This window comes from Lepidochelys kempii, chromosome 23, assembly GCF_965140285.1.
Source record: "Lepidochelys kempii isolate rLepKem1 chromosome 23, rLepKem1.hap1, whole genome shotgun sequence".
Taxonomy (NCBI): domain Eukaryota; kingdom Metazoa; phylum Chordata; order Testudines; family Cheloniidae; genus Lepidochelys; species Lepidochelys kempii.
In genome coordinates this window covers 1,041,179-1,061,680 of record NC_136402.1, presented here as the reverse complement: position 1 = coordinate 1,061,680, position 20,502 = coordinate 1,041,179, and the positions used below count along the sequence as shown (strand labels likewise).

At 73.1% G+C, this 20,502-nt stretch overlaps 1 protein-coding gene across 1 annotated transcript in view; it reads left to right on the top strand.

Moving 5' to 3' along the window:
• Positions 1–12,136, top strand: part of SHKBP1 (SH3KBP1 binding protein 1) — a 14,323-nt gene extending 2,187 nt beyond the window's left edge. The window contains 18 exon segments of the mRNA XM_078850349.1: positions 1,840–1,893; positions 3,301–3,326; positions 3,329–3,345; positions 4,012–4,085; positions 4,433–4,491; positions 4,977–5,055; positions 5,700–5,872; positions 6,381–6,471; positions 6,618–6,808; positions 7,289–7,404; positions 7,997–8,084; positions 8,658–8,774; positions 9,174–9,344; positions 9,621–9,776; positions 9,952–10,048; positions 10,336–10,514; positions 10,630–10,762; positions 10,990–12,136. Coding sequence (XP_078706475.1) covers positions 1,840–1,893; positions 3,301–3,326; positions 3,329–3,345; positions 4,012–4,085; positions 4,433–4,491; positions 4,977–5,055; positions 5,700–5,872; positions 6,381–6,471; positions 6,618–6,808; positions 7,289–7,404; positions 7,997–8,084; positions 8,658–8,774; positions 9,174–9,344; positions 9,621–9,776; positions 9,952–10,048; positions 10,336–10,514; positions 10,630–10,762; positions 10,990–11,536 — 2,368 coding nt within the window. The 3' untranslated portion in view covers positions 11,537–12,136.
• The last annotated feature ends 8,366 nt before the right edge of the window (positions 12,137–20,502 follow it).

The following is a 20,502-nucleotide window of genomic DNA, read 5'->3' as shown; positions in this document are numbered from 1 at the left end:
ACGCGCTATCTCAGAGTACCCCCCCCCGGCCGGGCCCCGCCCTCTTCACTCCCCGGCCCGGACCGGCCCCGCCCCCTTCACCCCCCCGGCCCCGCCCCCACGGGACCCCCCGTCCACGGGACCCCCGCCCCCTCCCGACACCCGCCCTCACTCCCCCCCCGGACCGGGCCCCGCCCCCTTCACCTCCCCCGGCCCCGCCCCCTTCACTCCCCGGCCCCGCCCCCACGGGACCCCCCGTCCACGGGACCCCCGCCCCGCCCCCCCGACACCCGCCCTCACTCCCCCCCCGGACCGGGCCCCGCCCCCGTCACCCCCCCCCGCCCGGGCCCCGCCCCCTTCACTCCCCCCGGCCCCGCCCCCACGGGACCCCCCGTCCACGGGACCCCCGCCCCGCCCCCCCCGACCCCCGCCCTCACTCCCCCCCCGGACCGGGCCCCGCCCCCTTCACCTCCCCCGGCCCCGCCCCCCACGGGACCCCCCGTGCACGGGACCCCCGCCCCGCCCCCCCCGACACCCGCCCTCACTCCCCCCCCCGGACCGGGCCCCGCCCCCTTCACCCCCCCCCCGGCCGGGCCCCGCCCCCTTCACTCCCCCGGCCCGGACCGGGCCCCGCCCCCTTCACCCCCCCGGCCCCGCCCCCACGGGACCCCCCGTCCACGGGACCCCCGCCCCCCCCCGACACCCGCCCTCACTCCCCCCCCCGGACCGGGCCCCGCCCCCTTCACCTCCCCCGGCCCCGCCCCCTTCACTCCCCGGCCCCGCCCCCACGGGACCCCCCGTCCACGGGACCCCCGCCCCGCCCCCCCCGACACCCGCCCTCACTCCCCCCCCCGGACCGGGCCCCGCCCCCTTCACCCCCCCCCGGCCGGGCCCCGCCCCCTTCACTCCCCCCGGCCCCGCCCCCACGGGACCCCCCGTCCACGGGACCCCCGCCCCCCCCCCGACACCCGCCCTCACTCCCCCCCCGGACCGGGCCCCGCCCCCTTCACCTCCCCCGGCCCCGCCCCCACGGGACCCCCCGTCCACGGGACCCCCGCCCCCCCCCCGACACCCGCCCTCACTCCCCCCCCGGGCCGGGCCCCGCCCCCTTCACTCCCCCCGGGCCCCGCCCCCTTCATTCGCCCCCCCGGGCCGGGCCCCGCCCCCCTTCATTCCCCCGGGCCGGGCCCCGCCCCCTTCACTCCCCCCGGCCCCGCCCCCACGGCACCCCCCGTCCACGGGATCCCCGCCCCCCCCCGACACCCGCCTTCACTCCCCCCCCGGGCCGGGCCCCGCCCCCTTCATCCTCCCCCCGGGCCCCGCCCCCTTCATCCTCCCCGGGCTGGGCCCCGCCCCCTTCATCCTCCCCCCGGGCCCCGCCCCTTTCATCCTCCCCCGGGCCGGGCCCCGCCCCCTTCACTCCCCCCGGGCCCGCCCCCACGGCACCCCCCGTTCACGGGATCCCCGCCCCGCCCCCCCGACACCCGCCTTCACTCCCCCCCCGGGCCGGGCCCCGCCCCCTTCACTCCCCCCGGCCCCGCCCCCTTCATTCGCCCCCCCCCGGGCCGGGCCCCGCCCCCCTTCTTTCCCCCTGGCCCCGCCCCCACGGGACCCCCGTCCACGGGATCCCCCTCCCCGACACCCGCCTTCACTCCTCCCCCGGGCCGGGCCCCGCCCCCCCTTCACTCCCCTCCGTCCCCGCCCCCACGGGACCCGACCCCCCTTCACTCCCCCCGGGCCCCGCCCCCTTCACTCCCCCCCACGTGCCGGGCCCTCCCCCCCCGCTTCACTCTCCTCCATAGGCTCCGTGTCCCCCTGGCATGCCCGGCCGCTCGCTCACTGCGCCCTTTGCCGTTGCAGGTTCAGCACGTCCCGCCAGACCCTGACCTGGATCTCGGATTCGTTCTTCTCAAGGTGACGGGCAGAGAAGCCCGGCCCGGCTGCTTGTCCCTGTGCGTGGGCGCGAAGGGCCCTAGCCCGGCCAGGCGGGGGCACGGTGGCTTGGGGGCAGCCCGCCTCGGCACAGCCGGCCCATCGCAGCCCTGGGCGTCTCTTGCTCTGGGTTTGGTACAAGGCACCTGCCCTATTACCCTCCGCCCACCTGGGGCCAGGTTCCTGGCGGCCCTGCCTCTCGTGTCGCCGATCCAGCGGCCGCAGGTGCAAACAGCCCCGCAGGGCCAGGCAGCCGCCGGCCGGCGCCGGGCAGGGCTCATGGGAACTCTCCTGTCGGCTGCTGGTTCCCCCGGGACCGAGTTGGGTCCTGTGCCCCACCCCTGGCACCGACAGCTAGCAAGGCGCAGGGCCCCAGCCTGGGGGGCCCTCGTCAGGTCCTGCCCAGTCTGCTCCCCAGGGATCAGTCTGCTCTGAACCGTTACAAGTGAAGGGTCCAGGGGGCAGCAAAACCTCAGCACCCAACCCCCTGCCGACAAACCCCTGGGGCCTGAATTAGGTGCTACCCCCCGAGAGATCTGGGAGTCTGGAAACACCCGCTCAGTGCGCAGCAGCAGTCAGAAAAGCTGTCTGGGAAAGGGAGAGAGAATAAAACAAAAAATGTCAGGTTGCCTTGGTGTAAATCCCTGGTACGCCCCCTCTTGAACGCTGCCTGCAGATCTGGGCGCCCCATCGCAAACAAGATCTGTTGCAACTGGAAAAGTGCAGAAAAGGGCGACAACGATGATGCGGGGGATGGAAGGCTGCTGTGTGAGGAGAGATTAAGAAGACCGGGACTTTTCATCTTGGAAAAGAGACGGCTAAGGAGGGATGTGATAGCGGGCTATAAAATCATGGCCGGTGTGGAGAAAGTAAATAAGGACGTCTTATTGATTCCTTCCCACAACACAAGAACCAGAACACAAGGAAATTAGCAGGCAGCAGATTTAAAACAAACACAAGGAGGTCTTTCTTCACACAAGGCACTGTCAACCTGTGGAACTCCTTGCCAGGAGATGCTGTGAAGGCCAAGACTATAACCGGGTTCAAAAAAGTACTAGATAAATTCATGGCGGACAGGTCCATCAGTGGCGTCCCTGGCCTCTGTTTGCCGGGAGCCGGGAATGGGCGACAGGGGATGGATCACTTGGTGATTCCCTGTTCTGTTCATTCCCTCTGGGGCACCTGGCACTGACCACGGTCGGCAGACAGGACCTTTGGGCTGACCCGGCCTGTTCTCTGCCCAAAGCGGAGCGGGTGGTGCGGCGTCACAGCCCTGAGGTTATAGTGGTTGGGGTTCTGTAATTGCCTTTCCGCTTGGTCGGGGCCTGCGTGGCCCCCAGCCCGCAGGGTGGATAGCAGCAGTCACCTCTGTCTCTGTTTAAATTCCAGCCTCCTGAGTGGCCGGATCTCCACCCTGAAGATGAAACGGGAGCGGTGAGTTACCCCCGGGGCTGCAGCGTGGGGAGCCGGGCTGCGGGTCGCGGGAGCCGCTTGCCAGATCGGCTGCATACCCAGCATTAAGGGTCCCTCTGTGGCACGAGGCATCTGGCAGCCCAGAGGTCACCTTGTCTGTGCAGAGCTCTTGAGTGCCTGCCAGGGGAGAGCACCCCCTGCTGAGCCCCCCGCCCCGCTCCCTGCCCCACAGCGCCTCCTAGCACCCCCCGGGGCCTGCCCTGCCAAGCCCCCTGCCCCACTCCCTGCCCCACAGCGTCCCCTAGCACCCCAAGGGGGCCTGCCCTGCCTGCCAGGGGAGAGCGTCCCCTGCTGAGCCCCGCACAGCGCCCCCTAGCACCCCACGGGGGCCTGCCCTGCCTGCCAGGGGAGAGCGTCCCCTGCTGAGCCCCGCACAGCGCCCCCTAGCACCCCACGGGGGCCTGCCCTGCCTGTGAGGAGAGCCCCCCTTGCCACCGAGCACTGGGGCACTGGTTTGTACGGTCACCAGCCGCGCTTTGGAGACCTGCCCGTGTGGCGAGCTTGGGCCTCGCTGGGCTCCCAGCCATGGGGCCGTGGGCTGAGACGCGTGGAGTGCGGCTCGTGGGGCACCGTGTGTGCTGCTCCTGATGGGAGAGACGCCCCCTGACCTGCTCTCTGCCCCCCCAGATCTTCATCGACCGAGACCCCACCGTCTTTGCACCCATTCTCAACTTCCTGCGAACGAAGGAGCTCGACCCCAGGTATGGCACGGCACTGCGGGTGCTGACACCCTGGGCAGGGCGCAGGGAAAGCGTCTGACCCCCTGTGCCAGGGATGTCCAGGAGCACTGGGGCGTTCCTGGCTCCTCCTCCTCAGCGGTGGCCCCGGAAATGGGGAAAGGGGGTCTGCCCAGCCCATCAGGGCTGCAGGCAGCGTCCTGGGTCTGTGCGGCGCCTGGCCCTGTGGGTCGTTGCCTGAGCCCCTGGGGCAGTGGGGGGCTCCCACACATCCAGGGGGTGCGCCCCGAACCCGGGCAAATCTGGTGTTGCCTTGTGCTGCTCCAGTCCCGGCCTCTGTCCTGACCTAGCCTGTCGCTGTGTCTTTCCAGGGGCGTCAACATCTCCCTGCTGCTGCACGAAGCTGAGTTCTATGGGATCACCCCGCTGGGTACGGCACGGGGGGGGGCGGGGGGATGGGATCACCCCGCTGGGTACGGCAACGGGGGGGGACGGGATCACCCCGCTGGGAACGGCACGGGGGGAGCACGGGGGGACGGGATCACCCCGCTGGGTACGGCGAGGGGGGCGGGGGGGATGGGATCACCCCGCTGGGAACGGCGCGGGGGGTTACTGGGGGACGGGATCACCCCACTGGGTATGGCACGGGGGGGGACGGGGGACGGGATCACCCCGCTGGGTACGGCGAGGGGGGAGGGGGGATGGGATCACCCCACTGGGTATGGCACAGGGGGGGACGGGGGGACGGGATCACCCCGCTGGGTACGGCACAGGGGGGACGGGGGGACGGGATCACCCCGCTGGGTACGGCACAGGGGGGGGACGGGGGGACGGGATCACCCCGCTGGGAACGGCGCGGGGGGCACAGGTCGGGGGGGCGGTCTGCAGCTCACCCCCTGCCCCTCTCCTGCCCAGTGCGTCGCCTGCAGCTGCGCGAGGAGCTTGACCGCTCAGCCTGCGGGAGCGTCCTCTTCAATGGCTACCTCCCCCCCCCCAGGTGGGTGCTGCGCCCTGGGCCAAGTGATGGAGGGCGGAGACGGGCGGGGCGGGGTGGGGAGGGGCTGGGCGGGGCGGGGACTGGCTGGGCTGGGTGTGGTCAGAGACGGGCTGGGCGGGGCGGGGGAGGGGCTGGGTGGGGCAGGGGAGGAGACGGGCTGGGCGGGGAGGGGCTGGGTGGGGGCGGAGACTGGCTGGGTGGGGGCGGGGGAGGGGCTGGGTGGGGGCAGAGACGGGCGGGGTGGGGGCGGAGACTGGCTGGGTGTGGTCGGAGACGGGCGGGGGAGGGGCTGGGTGGGGGCGGAGACGGGCTGGGCGGGGCGGGGGAGGGGCTGGGTGGGGCGGAGACGGGCTGGGCAGGGGAGGGGCGGGGCGGGGACTGGCTGGGCTGGGTGGGGGCGGAGACGGGCTGGGTGTGGTCGGAGATGGGCGGGGGAGGGGCTGGGTGGGGGCGGAGACGGGCTGGGTGTGGTCGGAGACGGGCGGGGGAGGGGCTGGGTGGGGGCGGAGACGGGCTGGGTGTGGTCGGAGATGGGCGGGGGAGGGGCTGGGTGGGGCGGAGACGGGCTGGGTGGGGCGGGGGAGGGGCGGCTTGGCTCTGATGGCCCCCCCCCCCAATGGTCCCACGGCCCCCCCTCTTGCAGTGTTCCCCGCCAAGCGGCGTAACCGGCACAGCGTGGCAGGGCCGCAGGTGGCCGCCCGGCTGCACAGCGCCGCCGAGAGGGCCCCCGTGCGCCGCAGCAACACCCTGCCCCCCACCCTGGGCCAGGCCGGGCTGCTGGGCCGCCTGCTGGAGGAGCGGGGCCTCGGGGCAGGTACGGGGGCCCTGGGGGCGGGATTGGGGGAGCTCCTCGTTCTCCAGCTGCCTGGTCTGGAAGAGCCCTGGGGGCTAGTGGTTACAGCGGGGCAAGGCCGGGGGGGTGCCAGGACGCCTGGGTTCTCTCCCTGGCTGTGGGTGGGGAGCGGGGTCTGGTGGTTAGAGCAGGGGCCCTGGGAGCCAGGACACCTGGGTTCTCTCCCTGGCTGTGGGTGGGGAGCGGGGTCTGGTGGTTAGAGCAGGGGCCCTGGCAGCCAGGACGCCTGGGTTCTCTCCCCGGCTGTGGGTGGGGAGCGGGGTCTGGTGGTTAGAGCAGGGGCCCTGGCAGCCAGGACGCCTGGGTTCTCTCCCCGGCTGTGGGTGGGGAGCGGGGTCTGGTGGTTAGAGCAGGGGCCCTGGCAGCCAGGACGCCTGGGTTCTCTCCTGGCCCTGTCACTGATCTGCCGTGTGCCATCTGAGCCGTACTCCATTCCTCCTTTGTGCTGGTCTCTGCCTTCCCGCCCCAGGGCTGGCCAGTGACCCCGGCATGGTCCGAATCGTCTGCGGGCACCATAACTGGATCGCTGTGGCCTACGCCCAGTTCCTCGTGTGCTACAGGTAACCGCATGGGTCTCCTGCCTCCCCGGCCACGGGGGTCCCGCTGCAAACAGACCCCGGAGCCCCTGACCCCTGCAGCACAACCCTCCCTCTCCCCCCGGGCACGGCTGGGGCCAGCCCGGCCTGACGCCTGCTCTGGCCCCCAGGATGAAGGAGACGTCGGGCTGGCAGCAGGTGTTCTGCAGCCCGCGGCTGGACTGGGTCATCGAGCGGGTGGCCCTGAATGCCAAAGTGCTGGGCGGGTCGCTGGGCGAGCAGGACAAGATGGTGGCCGTGGCGTCCTGCAGCGAGATCATCCTCTGGGCCCTGCCGGCCGACGGCAACGGCAGTGAGATCGGTGAGGGGGCGGGGGGCTCGGGGTGGGGTACAGGGGGGCTCAGCGCGGGGGGCTCGGTGAGGGGTGGGGTATAGGGAGGCTCAGCGAGTGGGGCTGGGTGGAGGAGGAGCTCAGCAAGGGGGGCTCGGGGTGGGGTATGGGGGGCTCAGCGAGGGAGGCTCGGCGAGGGGTGGGGTGGGGTATGGGGCTCGGCGAGGGGTGGGGTATAGGGGGGCTCGGCGAGGGGGGTTCAGCGTGGGGTGAGGTATAGGGGGGCTCTGAGGGGGTCTCGGCGAGGGGTGAGGTATAGGGGGGCTCAGCGAGGGGGGCTGGGCAGGGTGGGGTATGGGGGGCTCAGCGCAGGGGGCTCGGCGAGGGGTGGGGTATAGGGGGGCTCAGCACGGGGAACTGGGCAGGGGCGAGGAGCTCAGCGAGGGGTGGGGGGAGCTCAGCGCGGGGGGGCCCTGGGCGGTCCCCCTCACGGCTCCTCTCCCTGGCCAGGCGTGTTCCACCTGGGGGTCCCGGTGGAGGCGCTTTTCTTCGTGGGCAGCCAGCTCATCGCCACCAGCCACACGGGCAAGATCGGTGTCTGGAACGCCGTCACCAAGCACTGGCAGGTGAGGGGGGCAGCCTGGGGGGGAGCCGCGGGCGCGGAGCACTCAGCAGAGAGCCCTGGGAGCCGTGAGACGGGGCAGCTGCGGGGTGAGCGGGGGGGAGCTGTGGGGGGACGCAGGGCGAGCGGTGGGCATGGCTGGGTGGGAGCTGTGGGGGGGGACAGGGCGAGCGGGAGGCATGGCTGGGCGGGGAGCTGTGGGGGGGACGCAGGGCAAGCAGGGGGCATGGCTTGGGCGGGGAGCTGTGGGGGGGACGCAGGGCAAGCAGGGGGCATGGCTGGGCGGGAAGCTGTGGGGGGGACGCAGGGCAAGCAGGGGGCATGGCTGGGCGGGGAGCTGTGGGGGGGATGCAGGGTGAGCGGGGGGAAGCTGGGGGGACGCTGGGCAAGCGGGCATGTCTGGGCGGGGAACTGTGGGGGACGCAGGGCGAACGGGGGCATGGCTGGGGAGGAGCTGTGGGGGGACGCAGGGTAAGCGGGGGGAGCTGTGGGGGGGACGCAGGGCAAGCAGGGGGCATGGCTGGGGGAGCTGGGGGGGCCACAGTGTGAGCTGAGGGGGGCGTGACTGAGCAGGTTCCTTCTTGGCCCCCCGGCAGATCCAGGACGTGGTTCCCATCAGCAGCTACGACGCGGCCGGCACCTTCCTGCTGCTGGGCTGCCACAACGGCTCCATCTACTACGTGGGTGAGCGGGGCGGGGGGCAGCCTGGGGGCGGGGCGGGGCAGAGCCTGGGGCGGGGCAGGGGCAGCTTGGGGGCGGGGCGGGGCGGGGGCAGCCTGGGGGCGGGGCGGGGCAGAGCCTGGGGTGGGGCAGGACAGAGCCTGGGGCGGGGGGCAGCCTGGGGGCGGGGTGGGGTGGGGCAGGGTAGAGCGGGGCAGAGCCTGGGGCGGGATGGCCTGGGGGCGGGGCGGGGGCAGCTTGGGGGTGGGGTAGAGCAGGGCAGAGCTGGGGGCGGGATGGGGTGGGGCAGGGGCAGCCGCTCGCCCCCCAGGGCCAGGCTCTGCCAGCTGCGGAGGGGCCCCGCGGGGCAGGGGCAGAGCTGGGAGCTGATCCCCGTCCCCTGCGTGGTGATGGGTTGGGGGGGGGAGCCCCCGGCCTGGGCCTCGCCGCGCCCTGTTGCTGCCTTGTGCCGACGGGCGTGTCTCAGGAGGGGCCGGGCACCGGCCAGGGCAGGCCCTGTGGGCAGCGTGGGCATCGCTCTGGCCCCGCCGGGCTGGCCAGGGCTGGGGCTGCCCTGACACGTGCCCCCATCCCCAGATGTGCAGAAGTTCCCCCTCCGCATGAAGGACAACGACCTGCTGGTGACGGAGCTGTACCGCGACCCCGCGGAGGACGCTGTCACCGCCCTCAGCGTCTACCTCACCCCCAAGACAAGTAAGGGGCCTGCCCCGCCCCCCCGGCCCCGCCCCCCGGCCCCTGCCCCCCGGCCCCCGGCCCCTGGCCCCCGGCCCGCCGCAGAATCCAGGATTCAGCCTCAAGCTGCGGAAGGAAAAGGATTTGTCCCCGGCCATCCGGGGAGTCAGTAATGAACCCAGGAGTCCTGGCTCCCAGCCCCCCCCCGTTCTAACCACTAGGTCCCACTCCCTCCCAGAGCTGGAGAGAGAACCCAGGCGTCCTGACTCCCCCCCCCACCCCCCATTGTGGTCCCCATAGTGCATTTGATGTTCCAACTCCCCTCCCCGTGGCCCCCCACTGAACCATGGCTTGAGGGCGGGGCCCTAACCCGGCGGGGGGGACGGGGGAGCTCTCCCCGGCTGACATGGGGCCCCACAGGCGACAGCGGGAACTGGATCGAGATCGCCTATGGCACCAGCTCGGGGACGGTGCGGGTGATCGTGCAGCACCCGGAGACCGTGGGCTCGGGGCCCCAGCTCTTCCAGACCTTCACCGTGCACCGCAGCCCCGTCACCAGGATCATGCTGTCCGAGAAGCACCTCATCTCGGGTAGGTGCCGCCAGGCAACGGGCTGGGGGGGCTGTGCTGCTGTGTTGAGGGGCACCGGCTGGGCGGGGGGAGAGGACCCAGGGCTGGGACAGCGTGGGCTGCAGGTCGGGAGTGAGGGGCACCGGCTGGGCTAGCGGGAGGGGCGGGTAGCAGGGGGCTGTGGGTCAGGAGTGAGGGGCCCAGCTGGTGCCCTGTTCGTGATGGGGGAAGGGAGCCCCTTAGGCAAGGGGGTTCAGGGAGCCTTTGGTTAAACGAGTCTGTCCCCCTGGCCTCCAGTCTGTGCCGATAACAACCACGTCCGCACCTGGACGGTGACGCGCTTCCGCGGCATGATCTCCACGCAGCCGGGCTCCACCCCGCTGGCCTCCTTCAAGATCCTGTCCCTGGAGGACATTGACGGGCACGCGGGCTGCAGCGCTGGTACCGACATTGGTGGGTGATGCCAGGGGGTGACGGTGCTGGGGGGCACGGGGGGAAGGGGGGGCGGTGACGGAGCTCGGGAACGGGGTGGGGGCAGTGGGGGGCAGGGGGCGCGGGGGGCAGGAGGCGCGGGCGTGTCCCTGCCCTGGGGCAGAGGCCAGGGGCACTGACCGGCAGCTCTCGGCAGGGCCCTTCGGGGAGCGGGACGATCAGCAGGTTTTCATCCAGAAGGTGGTTCCGGACGCCAGCCAGGTCTTCGTGCGTCTCTCCTCCACCGGCAAGAGGTACCTGGGGGGGCCCCGAGCCTGGGTCAAGGGGCCACACGGCCCGGCTGGGGGTAGGGTGGGTCACGTGGCTCGCGCTGCCCGCCGTGGCTGGCGCTGCATCTGGCGGGGGAGGCTCCGTGGTGGAGGGGCCCCGAGGGATGGGGGGTGGCGGAGCCTCTCTGTACAAAGGGGAGACGGGCACCGGGAGGGCGGGCTCTGCCCGAGGTCCCATAGGGCCCGTGGCTGAGCGGGGGGAAAGAACCCAGGCGTCCTGGCCCCCAGCTCCCGCCCTGCCCCTGCCCCAGGATCTGCGAGGTGCGCTCCGTGGACGGCACGGCCATCACCGCCTTCACGGTGCACGAGTGCGAAGGCTCCAGCCGCATCGGCTCCCGCCCGCGCCGTTACCTCTTCACGGGCCACGCCAACGGCAGCCTGCAGATGTGGGACCTGACCACGGCCATGGAGATGCTGGGCAAGCCGCCAGGTACCCGTCGCCTTCTCGCCCCCGGCCCCTGTGCTGCAGGGGCTCCCTGGCACTGGGGGGTGCTCCCCCCCCGGCGCGTGGCAGCCTGACCTGTGCTCTGCCCCCTCCCTTTCAGAGGTGGGGGGCCTGACGGAGGAGGAGCTGCTGCAGCAGCTGGAGCAGTGTGACCTGGCCCTGACGCGCACCCCGGACATGAGCCCAGCTTGCTCCTTCGCCCACCCCGGCACGCCCCGGGCCTCCAGCACCAGGTACAGGGGGCCCCGGGGAGCCCAGGGCTGCGGGCTGGGCTCCTGCTGGCAGAGCTACGCCAGGTCTGGGGGGCGCCCGGTTAAACTGGGCTCCACGCACTGGCGTCTCACAGCCGGGCCGGTACTGGCCGCCCTGGGCCCATGTGGGGCTGCAGAGAGCCGCTCGGTTCTGCGTGAGCTCTGCCTGCCTGGCTGGCTAACGCCTGGCCCCTCTCCTCTCCCGACAGCCTCCAGTCCCAGGGGAGTGATGGCGCCCGAGACAGACCCGCCAAGGGGGCTGGCAGCGCCGGGCTCCTGCTGAGCGCTGCCCGCGGGAGCCTGCTGCTGCCCAGGGCCCGCGAGGGCCCCTTCGCGGCGCTGACGGCCAGCCAGAGCTCCCTGAACTGCGGTGACGGCCCCGCGCCGGAGCCTTGCCCCCGGCGGCCAGCGGATGGACCGGATGGCAACCCCCGGGCTCCCCACGGGCTGCATGGTGGGGGCAGCTTCGTCGAGCGGTGCCACGAGCTGGCCCGCTCCTCCGGGCTCGAGGCCAGGAGGCCTGGCCCGGTCGGGGAGCCCGACGGAGGGCGCCTTGGAGCAAAGGGCAAGGTCTTGCTACGTGCCCCCGGCATGCCGGCCCGCAGGCCCTCCGGAGCCAGCCCCACCCCCTCTGTCAGGACCCTGCCCCCCGCCCTGCCAGGGTCCGGCTCCTCCTCCCCCTCGGTGGCCAGCGAGGCCCTGCCCATCGTCCCGCTGGCGGCGCCCAAAGCCCGGCTGAACGAGACCTCATTTTAGCATCCGCGGAGTGGCCTGGGGACTCCGGCCCGGCCGGGACTGACTCACCACGGAGGCCTTACGCCCGCTGCCCGACTCAGGCTCTGCTCAGCTTAGCTGGCTGGCCGATGCCCTGGACTCTTCCACCCGTGGGACCTGCCGCAAGCCGTGTGGGGCGGGGGCCGGATCCCACTGCAGCCGCGTCCTGCGGGGGCTGGCAGAGAAAGGGGGGGCTGCCCCCCTGGGGCGGGCCTGGGACCGTCCGCGAGGCAGGATCGCGCTCTATTCACAGAGCAATGGGTTCGCTGGTCTTCTTCCTCCTGGGGGCTCCCTCTGCCCCCCTCCCCTGCCCCCTCTGTGCCCTGCGCGTGCCCACGCACCCTGCATGGTGCTGGACCCCTCAGGTGCTGGCTCAGTGGTCTGGGGCAACCCAGGAGGGGCAAATCCTAATGCAGGTGTGAAAAGGTCATTGGCTGGTAGGTGGGGCCTAAGCCTGGTGGCTCCTCCCAGCCCTTAGCAAGCCAAAGCCTATTGGCAGCAATAGGGGGCGCTGTGCTGGGGGTGGGGCCCCGCTGCCTGTTTCAATAGGGGGCTTCCATGGCAAATACACCCGCATTCCCACGCTCCGCCTGCGTGTCTGTGTCTGGGGGCCGGGCTGGGCCGGGCCCCCCGCTCAACCTCAGTGGCGTGCTGAACTCGCGGCGCGGTCCAGCCCCCTCTCCTGGCAGCTAAGGGCCGGGCTCCAGGCCTGTCCCTCGGCAGCAGGCGTGGGGCAGGCCCAGCTCCCTGGCACACCTGTGGGGCCCAATCCCTGCGTGTGGGGCCCCGGGCGTTACTGGAACACGCAGGGTTGGCCAGGCCCCACACCCAGCCGGCAACTCTGCCCCTGTTCCGGGCCGGGCTGGGAGAGGAGCCGGCCCTGTGGGAGCTGCGGCTGAAAGCCAGGAAGGGGGAGAGCTGAGGGGGGAGTGGCTGAGCAGGGGAGGGGCCTCCTGTGGTCCCCCAAAGCCTAAGTCCCACTCGGCCCTCGGGGGGCCTAGACCCTGTGCAAACTCCTGTGACGGGGGCTGGCTGCTCTGGAGCAGCATCAGCCCCCATCCACCCTGGCCTGTGCCGAGGGCTAAGCCGAACAGCATGGGCTACCTGGGAGAGCTGGGGCTGGCCCATGGTGCCCTCTGCGGGAAGGGCAGGCAGGAGGTTCCCCCAGCGGCCTGGGGCTCAAGCCAGCCCAGATCCGCCCCGTCCCCGCAGCCCGGTGCTCCTGGGCGCCAGGTAACCCTGACACTCACCCGGGGGTGCTGGGAGCATGGTAGATTCTGGGGTTCAGGGTACTTCCTGCGGCCGGACCGCACCCTGGGGTGACACCGGCCCCTCGTGCGCTGTGTGCCTGGCGTAGCCCAGGCTGACCCGTGCCCGGGGCTCCCCAGTGGCCATGCCAGGGGGACGTGACTGAGCCCTGTGCTGGGCACCATCGGGCATCGTCACACGCCCAGACACAGGGGCAGCAAGGGGCTGACCCCGCCAGCCTGCAGCCTGAGTGGGATTGGTCAGCGTGCAGGGAAACGGAGCAGGGATGTCAGAGTGAGATTTTATACTATGCATGCCCACGGCAAGCCGCACGCGCCCCGTGCGCACACTGGACACGCTTCACACTTATGTGCCCCATTGAAAGTCCATTGAAACTACCCCGTGCTTGGCCCTCGAAGCCCCGTCCCTGTGCCCACCTCCATTCGCCCCCGAACACCCAGTTTGGCCCAGGGGAGCAGCGCCCGCCCTACAGGCCCCCCACCTACTCTGTCCCGGGGCCTGCAATGGTGCCTCAGCTGTTGCTGCCGGGGGGGCTCGCTGGGCACCCCCGGGTGAGGGGGAGGTTGTGGGCAGCTGGCGAGTTTGGCAGCAGGGGCCTGAGGCTGCCCAGGACGGGACCCCCACCCCCACCCCCCTGGCCCTTCCGGTCTGTTTCTGTAACAGCCTGTGAGTCACCTGGACCAGAGCCTGTGCAGGGCTAGTAACCGGGGCCAGTGCAATACCGGGGCGGCTTCTGGGGGGGAGCCCGGACACCTGGGTTCTGTTCCTATCTCTGCGACTCCCTGCAGGGCCTTGGGCAAATCCCTGCCCCTGCCCCTCCTTTGCACTTCTGATTCCCCGTTTCTAAAACAGAAGTGAGAATATACTGAGCTAGTCCGTCGGCCGGTTTCTGCCTCTGCCCCACAGAGCTCCTGGCCTGCAGAGCGGGTGGGTTGTTCTCCCCATGGCAGAGAGGGACTGAGGCCCAGGGTCACACTGCGTCTGGGGGGGAGTGAGCCAGGGGCATGTGTTGGACCCTGGGGGGGCTGTGCACCAGCAGGGGTGTCCGTGGCTTCCCCGGCGCTTTGGGGGGGTGTGGGGCCCTGCACGGGGAGGCCCATCTCTCTGCTTCACCCACTCCAGCCAGTCTGACTGCAGGAGGCAGGGCTAGGGGTTGCACCCTCCCGTCAGCCTTGGACCCCCGCCGCTGTCTCTGGGTGCCCAGCTCCCCACAAAACCCAGAACATCTGGTGCCCCCGCCTAGAGAGCAAAAGGGGGGGGATCCCATCCAAGCAGCAATGCCTGGGGAGGGAGGCAGCAGACGCCCACTGGCAGAGAGGGGTAGGAACTTGGGCATGGTGACATTTGAGGTTGCAGCAGAGCCAGGGAGAGAACCCAGGAGTCCAGGCTCCCAGCCCCTTGCTCTAACCACTAGCCCCCACTCCTCTCCCAGAGCCAGGGAGAGAACCCAGGAGTCCGGGCTCCCAGCCCCCCCCTGCTCTAACCACTAGCCCCCACTCCTCTCCCAGAGCCAGGGAGAGAACCCAGGAGTCCGGGCTCCCAGCCCCCCCCGCTCTAACCACTAGCCCCCACTCCTCTCCCAGAGCCAGGGAGAGAACCCAGGAGTCCGGGCTCCCAGCCCCCCCCTGCTCTAACCACTAGCCCCCACTCCTCTCCCAGAGCCAGGGAGAGAACCCAGGAGTCCGGGCTCCCAGCCCCCCCCTGCTCTAACCACTAGCCCCCACTCCTCTCCCAGAGCCAGGGAGAGAACCCAGGAGTCCGGGCTCCCAGCCCCCCCCTGCTCTAACCACTAGCCCCCACTCCATTTCCACAGGGCACCTCCTCCCTCTGCTCCCTTCCCAGCCCCTCAGGCCCCCTCCCCCCAGGCTCAGAGGCTCAGCCCTCCGGGATAGCCCCCTCTGCAGGGAGCCTCTGCATCCCTGGGGGGCTGGACGCCTGGGTCCTCAGCAGGGAGGACTCTGCTGTCTGTGGGCCAGGCCCCCCACCACCTCCACCTCGATCAGGCGGTGCCCCCCTGCTCCCCACTTGCCCCTCCCCCAGGTCCCCCTCCCTCCGCGCGGCCGTTGGCACCTGGTTGCGATGCAGGATGTTGCTCCCGGAGGCAGTTGCTTAGCAACCAGCTCGGGCAGCTGCAGATGGAGACGGGGGGGGGGGGGAGCCCCCGGGTTCGCCTGGAGCGTCCCCGGGCCGGGCTGCGCGGGGCGGTTCTAGGAGCTTCCAGGCGGCGGGTGGGGCTCAGAGCCCGCCCCCCCCCCGTGGCCGCAGGTACCGGCTGGAGCGCGGCCAGGGACCGACCCACGGAGACAGCCCCCCCGTGACACCCCCAGGGCCTCCTCGCACACTCGCCTCCACCCTCCCTATTGCACACTCTTCCCCATCCCGATTGCACGCTCGCTCATAGCCCCATTGCACACTCGTCCCTTGCACACTCACTCCAGCCCCCCTGCACATTCCCCGCCAGCGGCCGGCCCGACACTCTCGCGTCCCTCGCACGTTCACCCCCCAGATGCTCGTCCCTTGCACGCGCCCCCTTTGCACACTCACGCGCGCGGGGCTCGGCCGCTGCCCAGGCCCGCTCTCGCCCTTCCGCGGCTGGAGCCCATCGGGGGGGGCCTTGGAGCCGCCCCCCCCAACGCGCGGCTCCGTCTCCCCAGCCCGCTCCAGCCGGCCCGGAAGGAGCCGCGACGCGCCGGCTGCTCCCGATGCAGTGCGTGGTAGGTGCCCCCCTGCGGGAGTGGGGGGCCGCGAACCCAGGCGTCCGGGGGGGGGGCGAGCGCGGGGTTGGGGCGGGGGGACCCCACTGCGCATAGAGGCCCCCCCAGCTTCTCCCGCCAGCCCCGGAGACAGCAGCTCCCTTTGCACCCCCCGATTCCCCCATGGGGCAGAGCCCCGCTGCGCGGTACCGGCCCTGCAACAAGCCCCGGCTCAGAGCCCGGTCGTTGTTCACAAGGGGAGAGGGGCAGGACTCCTGGGTTCTCCCCTGACCCTTCCTCTCTCTGGGCCTCAGTTTCTCTGTCGGTACAATGGGGACATTGACTGTCACCTGCCCTCAGGATATGGGGGACCCTGAATTACCCCCCTCACCTTCTCTCCCAGGAACTGCCCCCCTCCGCACCCCTCCCCCAGGCTCCCCTGGCTGGGGATGAGGGTTCTTGGGGATCCCCCCCACAGTGAAAAATCTGTGTTCATAGAACTGTGGGACCCCCGGGCTGGGACAGCGGGGCTGCGGGCCAGGAGTGAGGGGCACGGGGGAGGCTGCGGGTAGGAAGTGAGAGGCAGCGGCAGGGCTGGGGGGGAGCAGGGGGCTGCAGGTCGGGAGTGAGGGGCCCCGGCAGAGCTCGGGGGGGGGAGCAGGGGGCTGCAGGTCGGGAGTGAGGGGCACCGGCAGAGCTCGGGGGGGAGCAGGGGGCTCCGGGTCGGGAGTGAGGGGCACCGGCAGGGCTGGGGGGGAGCAGGGGGCTGCAGGTCGGGAGTGAGGGGCACCGGCAGAGCTGGGGGGGGAGCAGGGGGCTGCAGGTCGGGAGTGAGGGCACCGGCAGAGCTCGGGGGGAGCAGGGGGCTGCAGGTCGGGAGTGAGGGGCCCCGGCAGAGCTCGGGGGGGAGCAGGGGGCTGCAGGTCGGGAGTGAGGGGCCCCGGCAGAGCTCGGGGGGGAGCAGGGGGCTGCAGGTCGGGAGTGAGGGGCACCGGCAGAGCTGGGGGGGAGCAGGGGGCTGCAGGTCGGGAGTGAGGGGCCCCGGCAGAGCTCGGGGGGAGCAGGGGGCTGCAGGTCGGGAGTGAGGGCACCGGCAGAGCTCGGGGGGAGCAGGGGGCTGCAGGTCGGGAGTGAGGGGCCCCGGCAGAGCTCGGGGGGAGCAGGGGGCTGCGGGTCGGGAGTGAGGGGCCCCGGCAGAGCTCGGGGGGAGCAGGGGGCTGCGGGTCGGGAGTGAGGGGCCCCGGCAGAGCTCGGGGGGAGCAGGGGGCTGCGGGTCGGGAGTGAGGGGCACCGGCAGAGCTGGGGGGGGGAGCAGGGGGCTGCGGGTCGGGAGTGAGGGGCAGCGGCAGGGCTGGGGGGAGTCCCGCTGTCCCTGCTGACGTAGTGCTCATGTCACTGGGGGCTGCTGACGGCAGCGAGGGGGGCAGGCGCACCCATTGGATCCGTGTCCCCCCGCCCTTTCCCCGGGGCTGGTCACGCCTGGGGGGCGATGGAGGGGCCCATGTGGTGGGGGTGTCACATCTCTTCCTGCCTGGCGCTGGGTGGGTATGGGGGGGGTCTGGGACCCTGCCCTGGTGAGGGGCAGGGCTGGGGGTGCAGTGAGGGAGCAGGTCACAAATCTGGGATCCCCTTTGGGGGGCGCTGGGCAGCTGGAGTGTCCCCCCCCCTTCTGCCAGGCAGCCCAGGGCCTGGAAAGCGGGGGGCTGCGGGTCAGGAGTGAGGGGCACTGGCAGGGCTGGGGGAGGAGTCCAGGGGTCGCTGCCGACCCAGCTGGCCTGGGGCAGCAGCTCGGGGCAAAGTGGGGACCTGATCCCCTCCCGTGTCTGTCCAGAGGGGCGTGGAGCCAGCCCCAGGTTCCCCCCAGCCCCATGGGAACTGGGGATCCCCATGCGGAGAGACGGGGGGGCGGGGCCTGGAAGGGGACAGTGAGTGGGGAGGGGTCTGTCCCTGTCGTTGTGGAAGGAGGGGGAGGGGCTCGCCCTGCAGTTGGGGCGGGTGGGATTGGGGAGCCCGCCCCTCACCCTGTCGCCCCCCCAGCAGGTAGACCTGGAGCTGCGGGTGGAGAAGCTGGATGTCAAGATGGTGCCTGGGGGTGCTGGCAGCGAGGGGCTGGGCCCGGGCCCGGGCCAGGAGGCCAAGGAGGACCATGAGGAGCGAGTCCTGGCCATGCTGGGCATAGCGGGCACCGTGCTCAACCTGCTGGTCATCATCTTCGTCTACGTGTACACCACCGTCTAGCGCCGGCCCGGGCCCCGCGAGGGCCCCGCCAGCCGGAGACACCCGCACCGGGGCCCCGCCAGCCGGAGACACCCGCACCAGGGCCCCGCCAGCCAGACACACCCGCACCGGGGCCCCGCCAGCCAGAGACACCCGCACCGGGGCCCCGCCAGCCGGAGACACCCGCACCAGGGCCCCGCCAGCCGGAGACACCCGCACCGGGGCCCCGCCAGCCAGAGACACCCGCGCCGGGGCCCCGCCAGCCAGAGACACCCGCGCCGGGGCCCCGCCAGCCAGACACACCCGCGCCGGGGCCCCGCCAGCCAGAGACACCCGCGCCGGGGCCCCGCCAGCCAGACACACCCGCACCGGGGCCCCGCCAGCCAGAGACACCCGCGCCGGGGCCCCGCCAGCCAGACACACCCGCACCGGGGCCCCGCCAGCCAGAGACACCCGCGCCGGGGCCCCGCCAGCCAGACACACCCGCACCGGGGCCCCGCCAGCCAGACACACCCGCACCGGGGCCCCGCCAGCCAGAGACACCCGTGCCGGGGCCCCGCCAGCCGGACACACCCGCGGCGGGGCCCCGCCAGCCAGAGACACCCGCACCAGGGCCCCGCCAGCCAGACACACCCGCACCGGGGCCCCGCCAGCCGGAGACACCCGCACCGGGGCCCCGCCAGCCGGAGACACCCGCACCGGGGCCCCGCCAGCCAGACACACCCGCGCCGGGGCCCCGCCAGCCAGACACACCCGCGCCGGGGCCCCGCCAGCCAGAGACACCCGCGCCGGGGCCCCGCCAGCCAGACACACCCGCACCGGGGCCCCGCCAGCCAGACACACCCGCGCCGGGGCCCCGCCAGCCAGAGACACCCGCGCCGGGGCCCCGCCAGCCGGACACACCCGCGGCGGGGCCCCGCCAGCCAGAGACACCCGCACCAGGGCCCCGCCAGCCAGACACACCCGCACCAGGGCCCCGCCAGCCAGAGACACCCGCGCCGGGGCCCCGCCAGCCAGAGACACCCGCGCCGGGGGCCCGCCAGCCGGAGACACCCGCGCCGGGACCCCGCCAGCCGGAGACACCCGCGCCGGGACCCCGCCAGCCGGAGACACCCGCGCCGGGACCCCGCCAGCCAGAGACACTCGCGCCGGGGCCCCGCCAGCCGGAGACACCCGCGCCGGGGGCCCGCCAGCCGGAGACACCCGCGCCGGGACCCCGCCAGCCGGAGACACCCGCGCCGGGGCCCCGCCAGCCGGAGACACCCGCGCCGGGGGCCCGCCAGCCGGACACACCCGCGCCGGGGTCCCGCCAGCCGGAGACACCCGCGCCGGGGCCCCGCCAGCCGGAGACACCCGCGCCGGGGGCCCGCCAGCCGGACACACCCGCGCCGGGACCCCGCCAGCCAGAGACACCCGCACCGGGATCCCGCCAGCCAGAGACACCCGCACCAGGGCCCCGCCAGCCAGAGACACCCGCGCCAGGATCCCGCCAGCCGGAGACACCCGCGCCGGGGCCCCGCCAGCCAGAGACACCCGCGCCGGGACCCCGCCAGCCAGAGACACCCGCGCCGGGGCCCCGCCAGCCGGAGACACCCGCGCCGGGGGCCCGCCAGCCGGAGACACCCGCGCCGGGGGCCCGCCAGCCGGAGACACCCGCGCCGGGGCCCCGCCAGCCGGAGACACCCGCGCCGGGGTCCCGCCAGCCGGAGACACCCGCGCCGGGGCCCCGCCAGCCAGAGACACCCGCGCCGGGGCCCCGCCAGCCAGAGACACCCGCGCCGGGGCCCCGCCAGCCAGAGACACCCGCGCCGGGGCCCCGCCAGCCAGACACACCCGCACCAGGATCCCGCCAGCCAGAGACACCCACACCAGGGCCCCGCCAGCCAGAGACACCCGCGCCAGGATCCCGCCAGCCGGAGACACCCGCGCCGGGGCCCCGCCAGCCAGAGACACCCGCGCTGGGGCCCCGCCAGCCAGAGACACCCGCGCCGGGACCCCACCAGCCGGAGACACCCGCACCAGGGCCCCGCCAGCCAGACACACCCGCGCCGGGAGCCCGCCAGCCGGAGACACCCGCGCCGGGACCCCGCCAGCCAGACACACCCGCACCAGGGCCCCGCCAGCCAGAGACACCCGCGCCGGGGCCCCGCCAGCCAGACACACCCGCACCAGGATCCCGCCAGCCAGAGACACCCGCGCCGGGGCCCCGCCAGCCAGACACACCCGCACCAGGATCCCGCCAGCCAGGGACACCCGTGCCGGGATCCCGCCAGCCAGAGACACCCGCGCCGGGGCCCCGCCAGCCAGACACACCCGCGCCAGGAATCCACCAGCCGGAGACACCCGCGCCAGGAATCCACCAGCCAGACACACCCGCGCCGGGACCCCGCCAGCCGGAGACACCCGCACCAGGGCCCCGCCAGCCAGAGACACCCGCGCCGGGATCCCGCCAGCCAGAGACACCCGCGCCGGGACCCCGCCAGCCAGACACACCCGCACCAGGGCCCCGCCAGCCAGAGACACCCGCACCAGGATCCCGCCAGCCAGAGACACCCGCGCCGGGATCCCGCCAGCCAGAGACACCCGCACCAGAATCCCGCCAGCCAGAGACACCCGCGCCGGGACCCCCGCCAACCAGAGACACCCGCACCAGGATCCCGCCAGCCAGAGACACCCGCGCCGGGATCCCGCCAGCCAGACACACCCGCGCCGGGATCCCGCCAGCCAGACACACCCGCACCAGGGCCGCACCGGGGTCTGGCCAGCCAG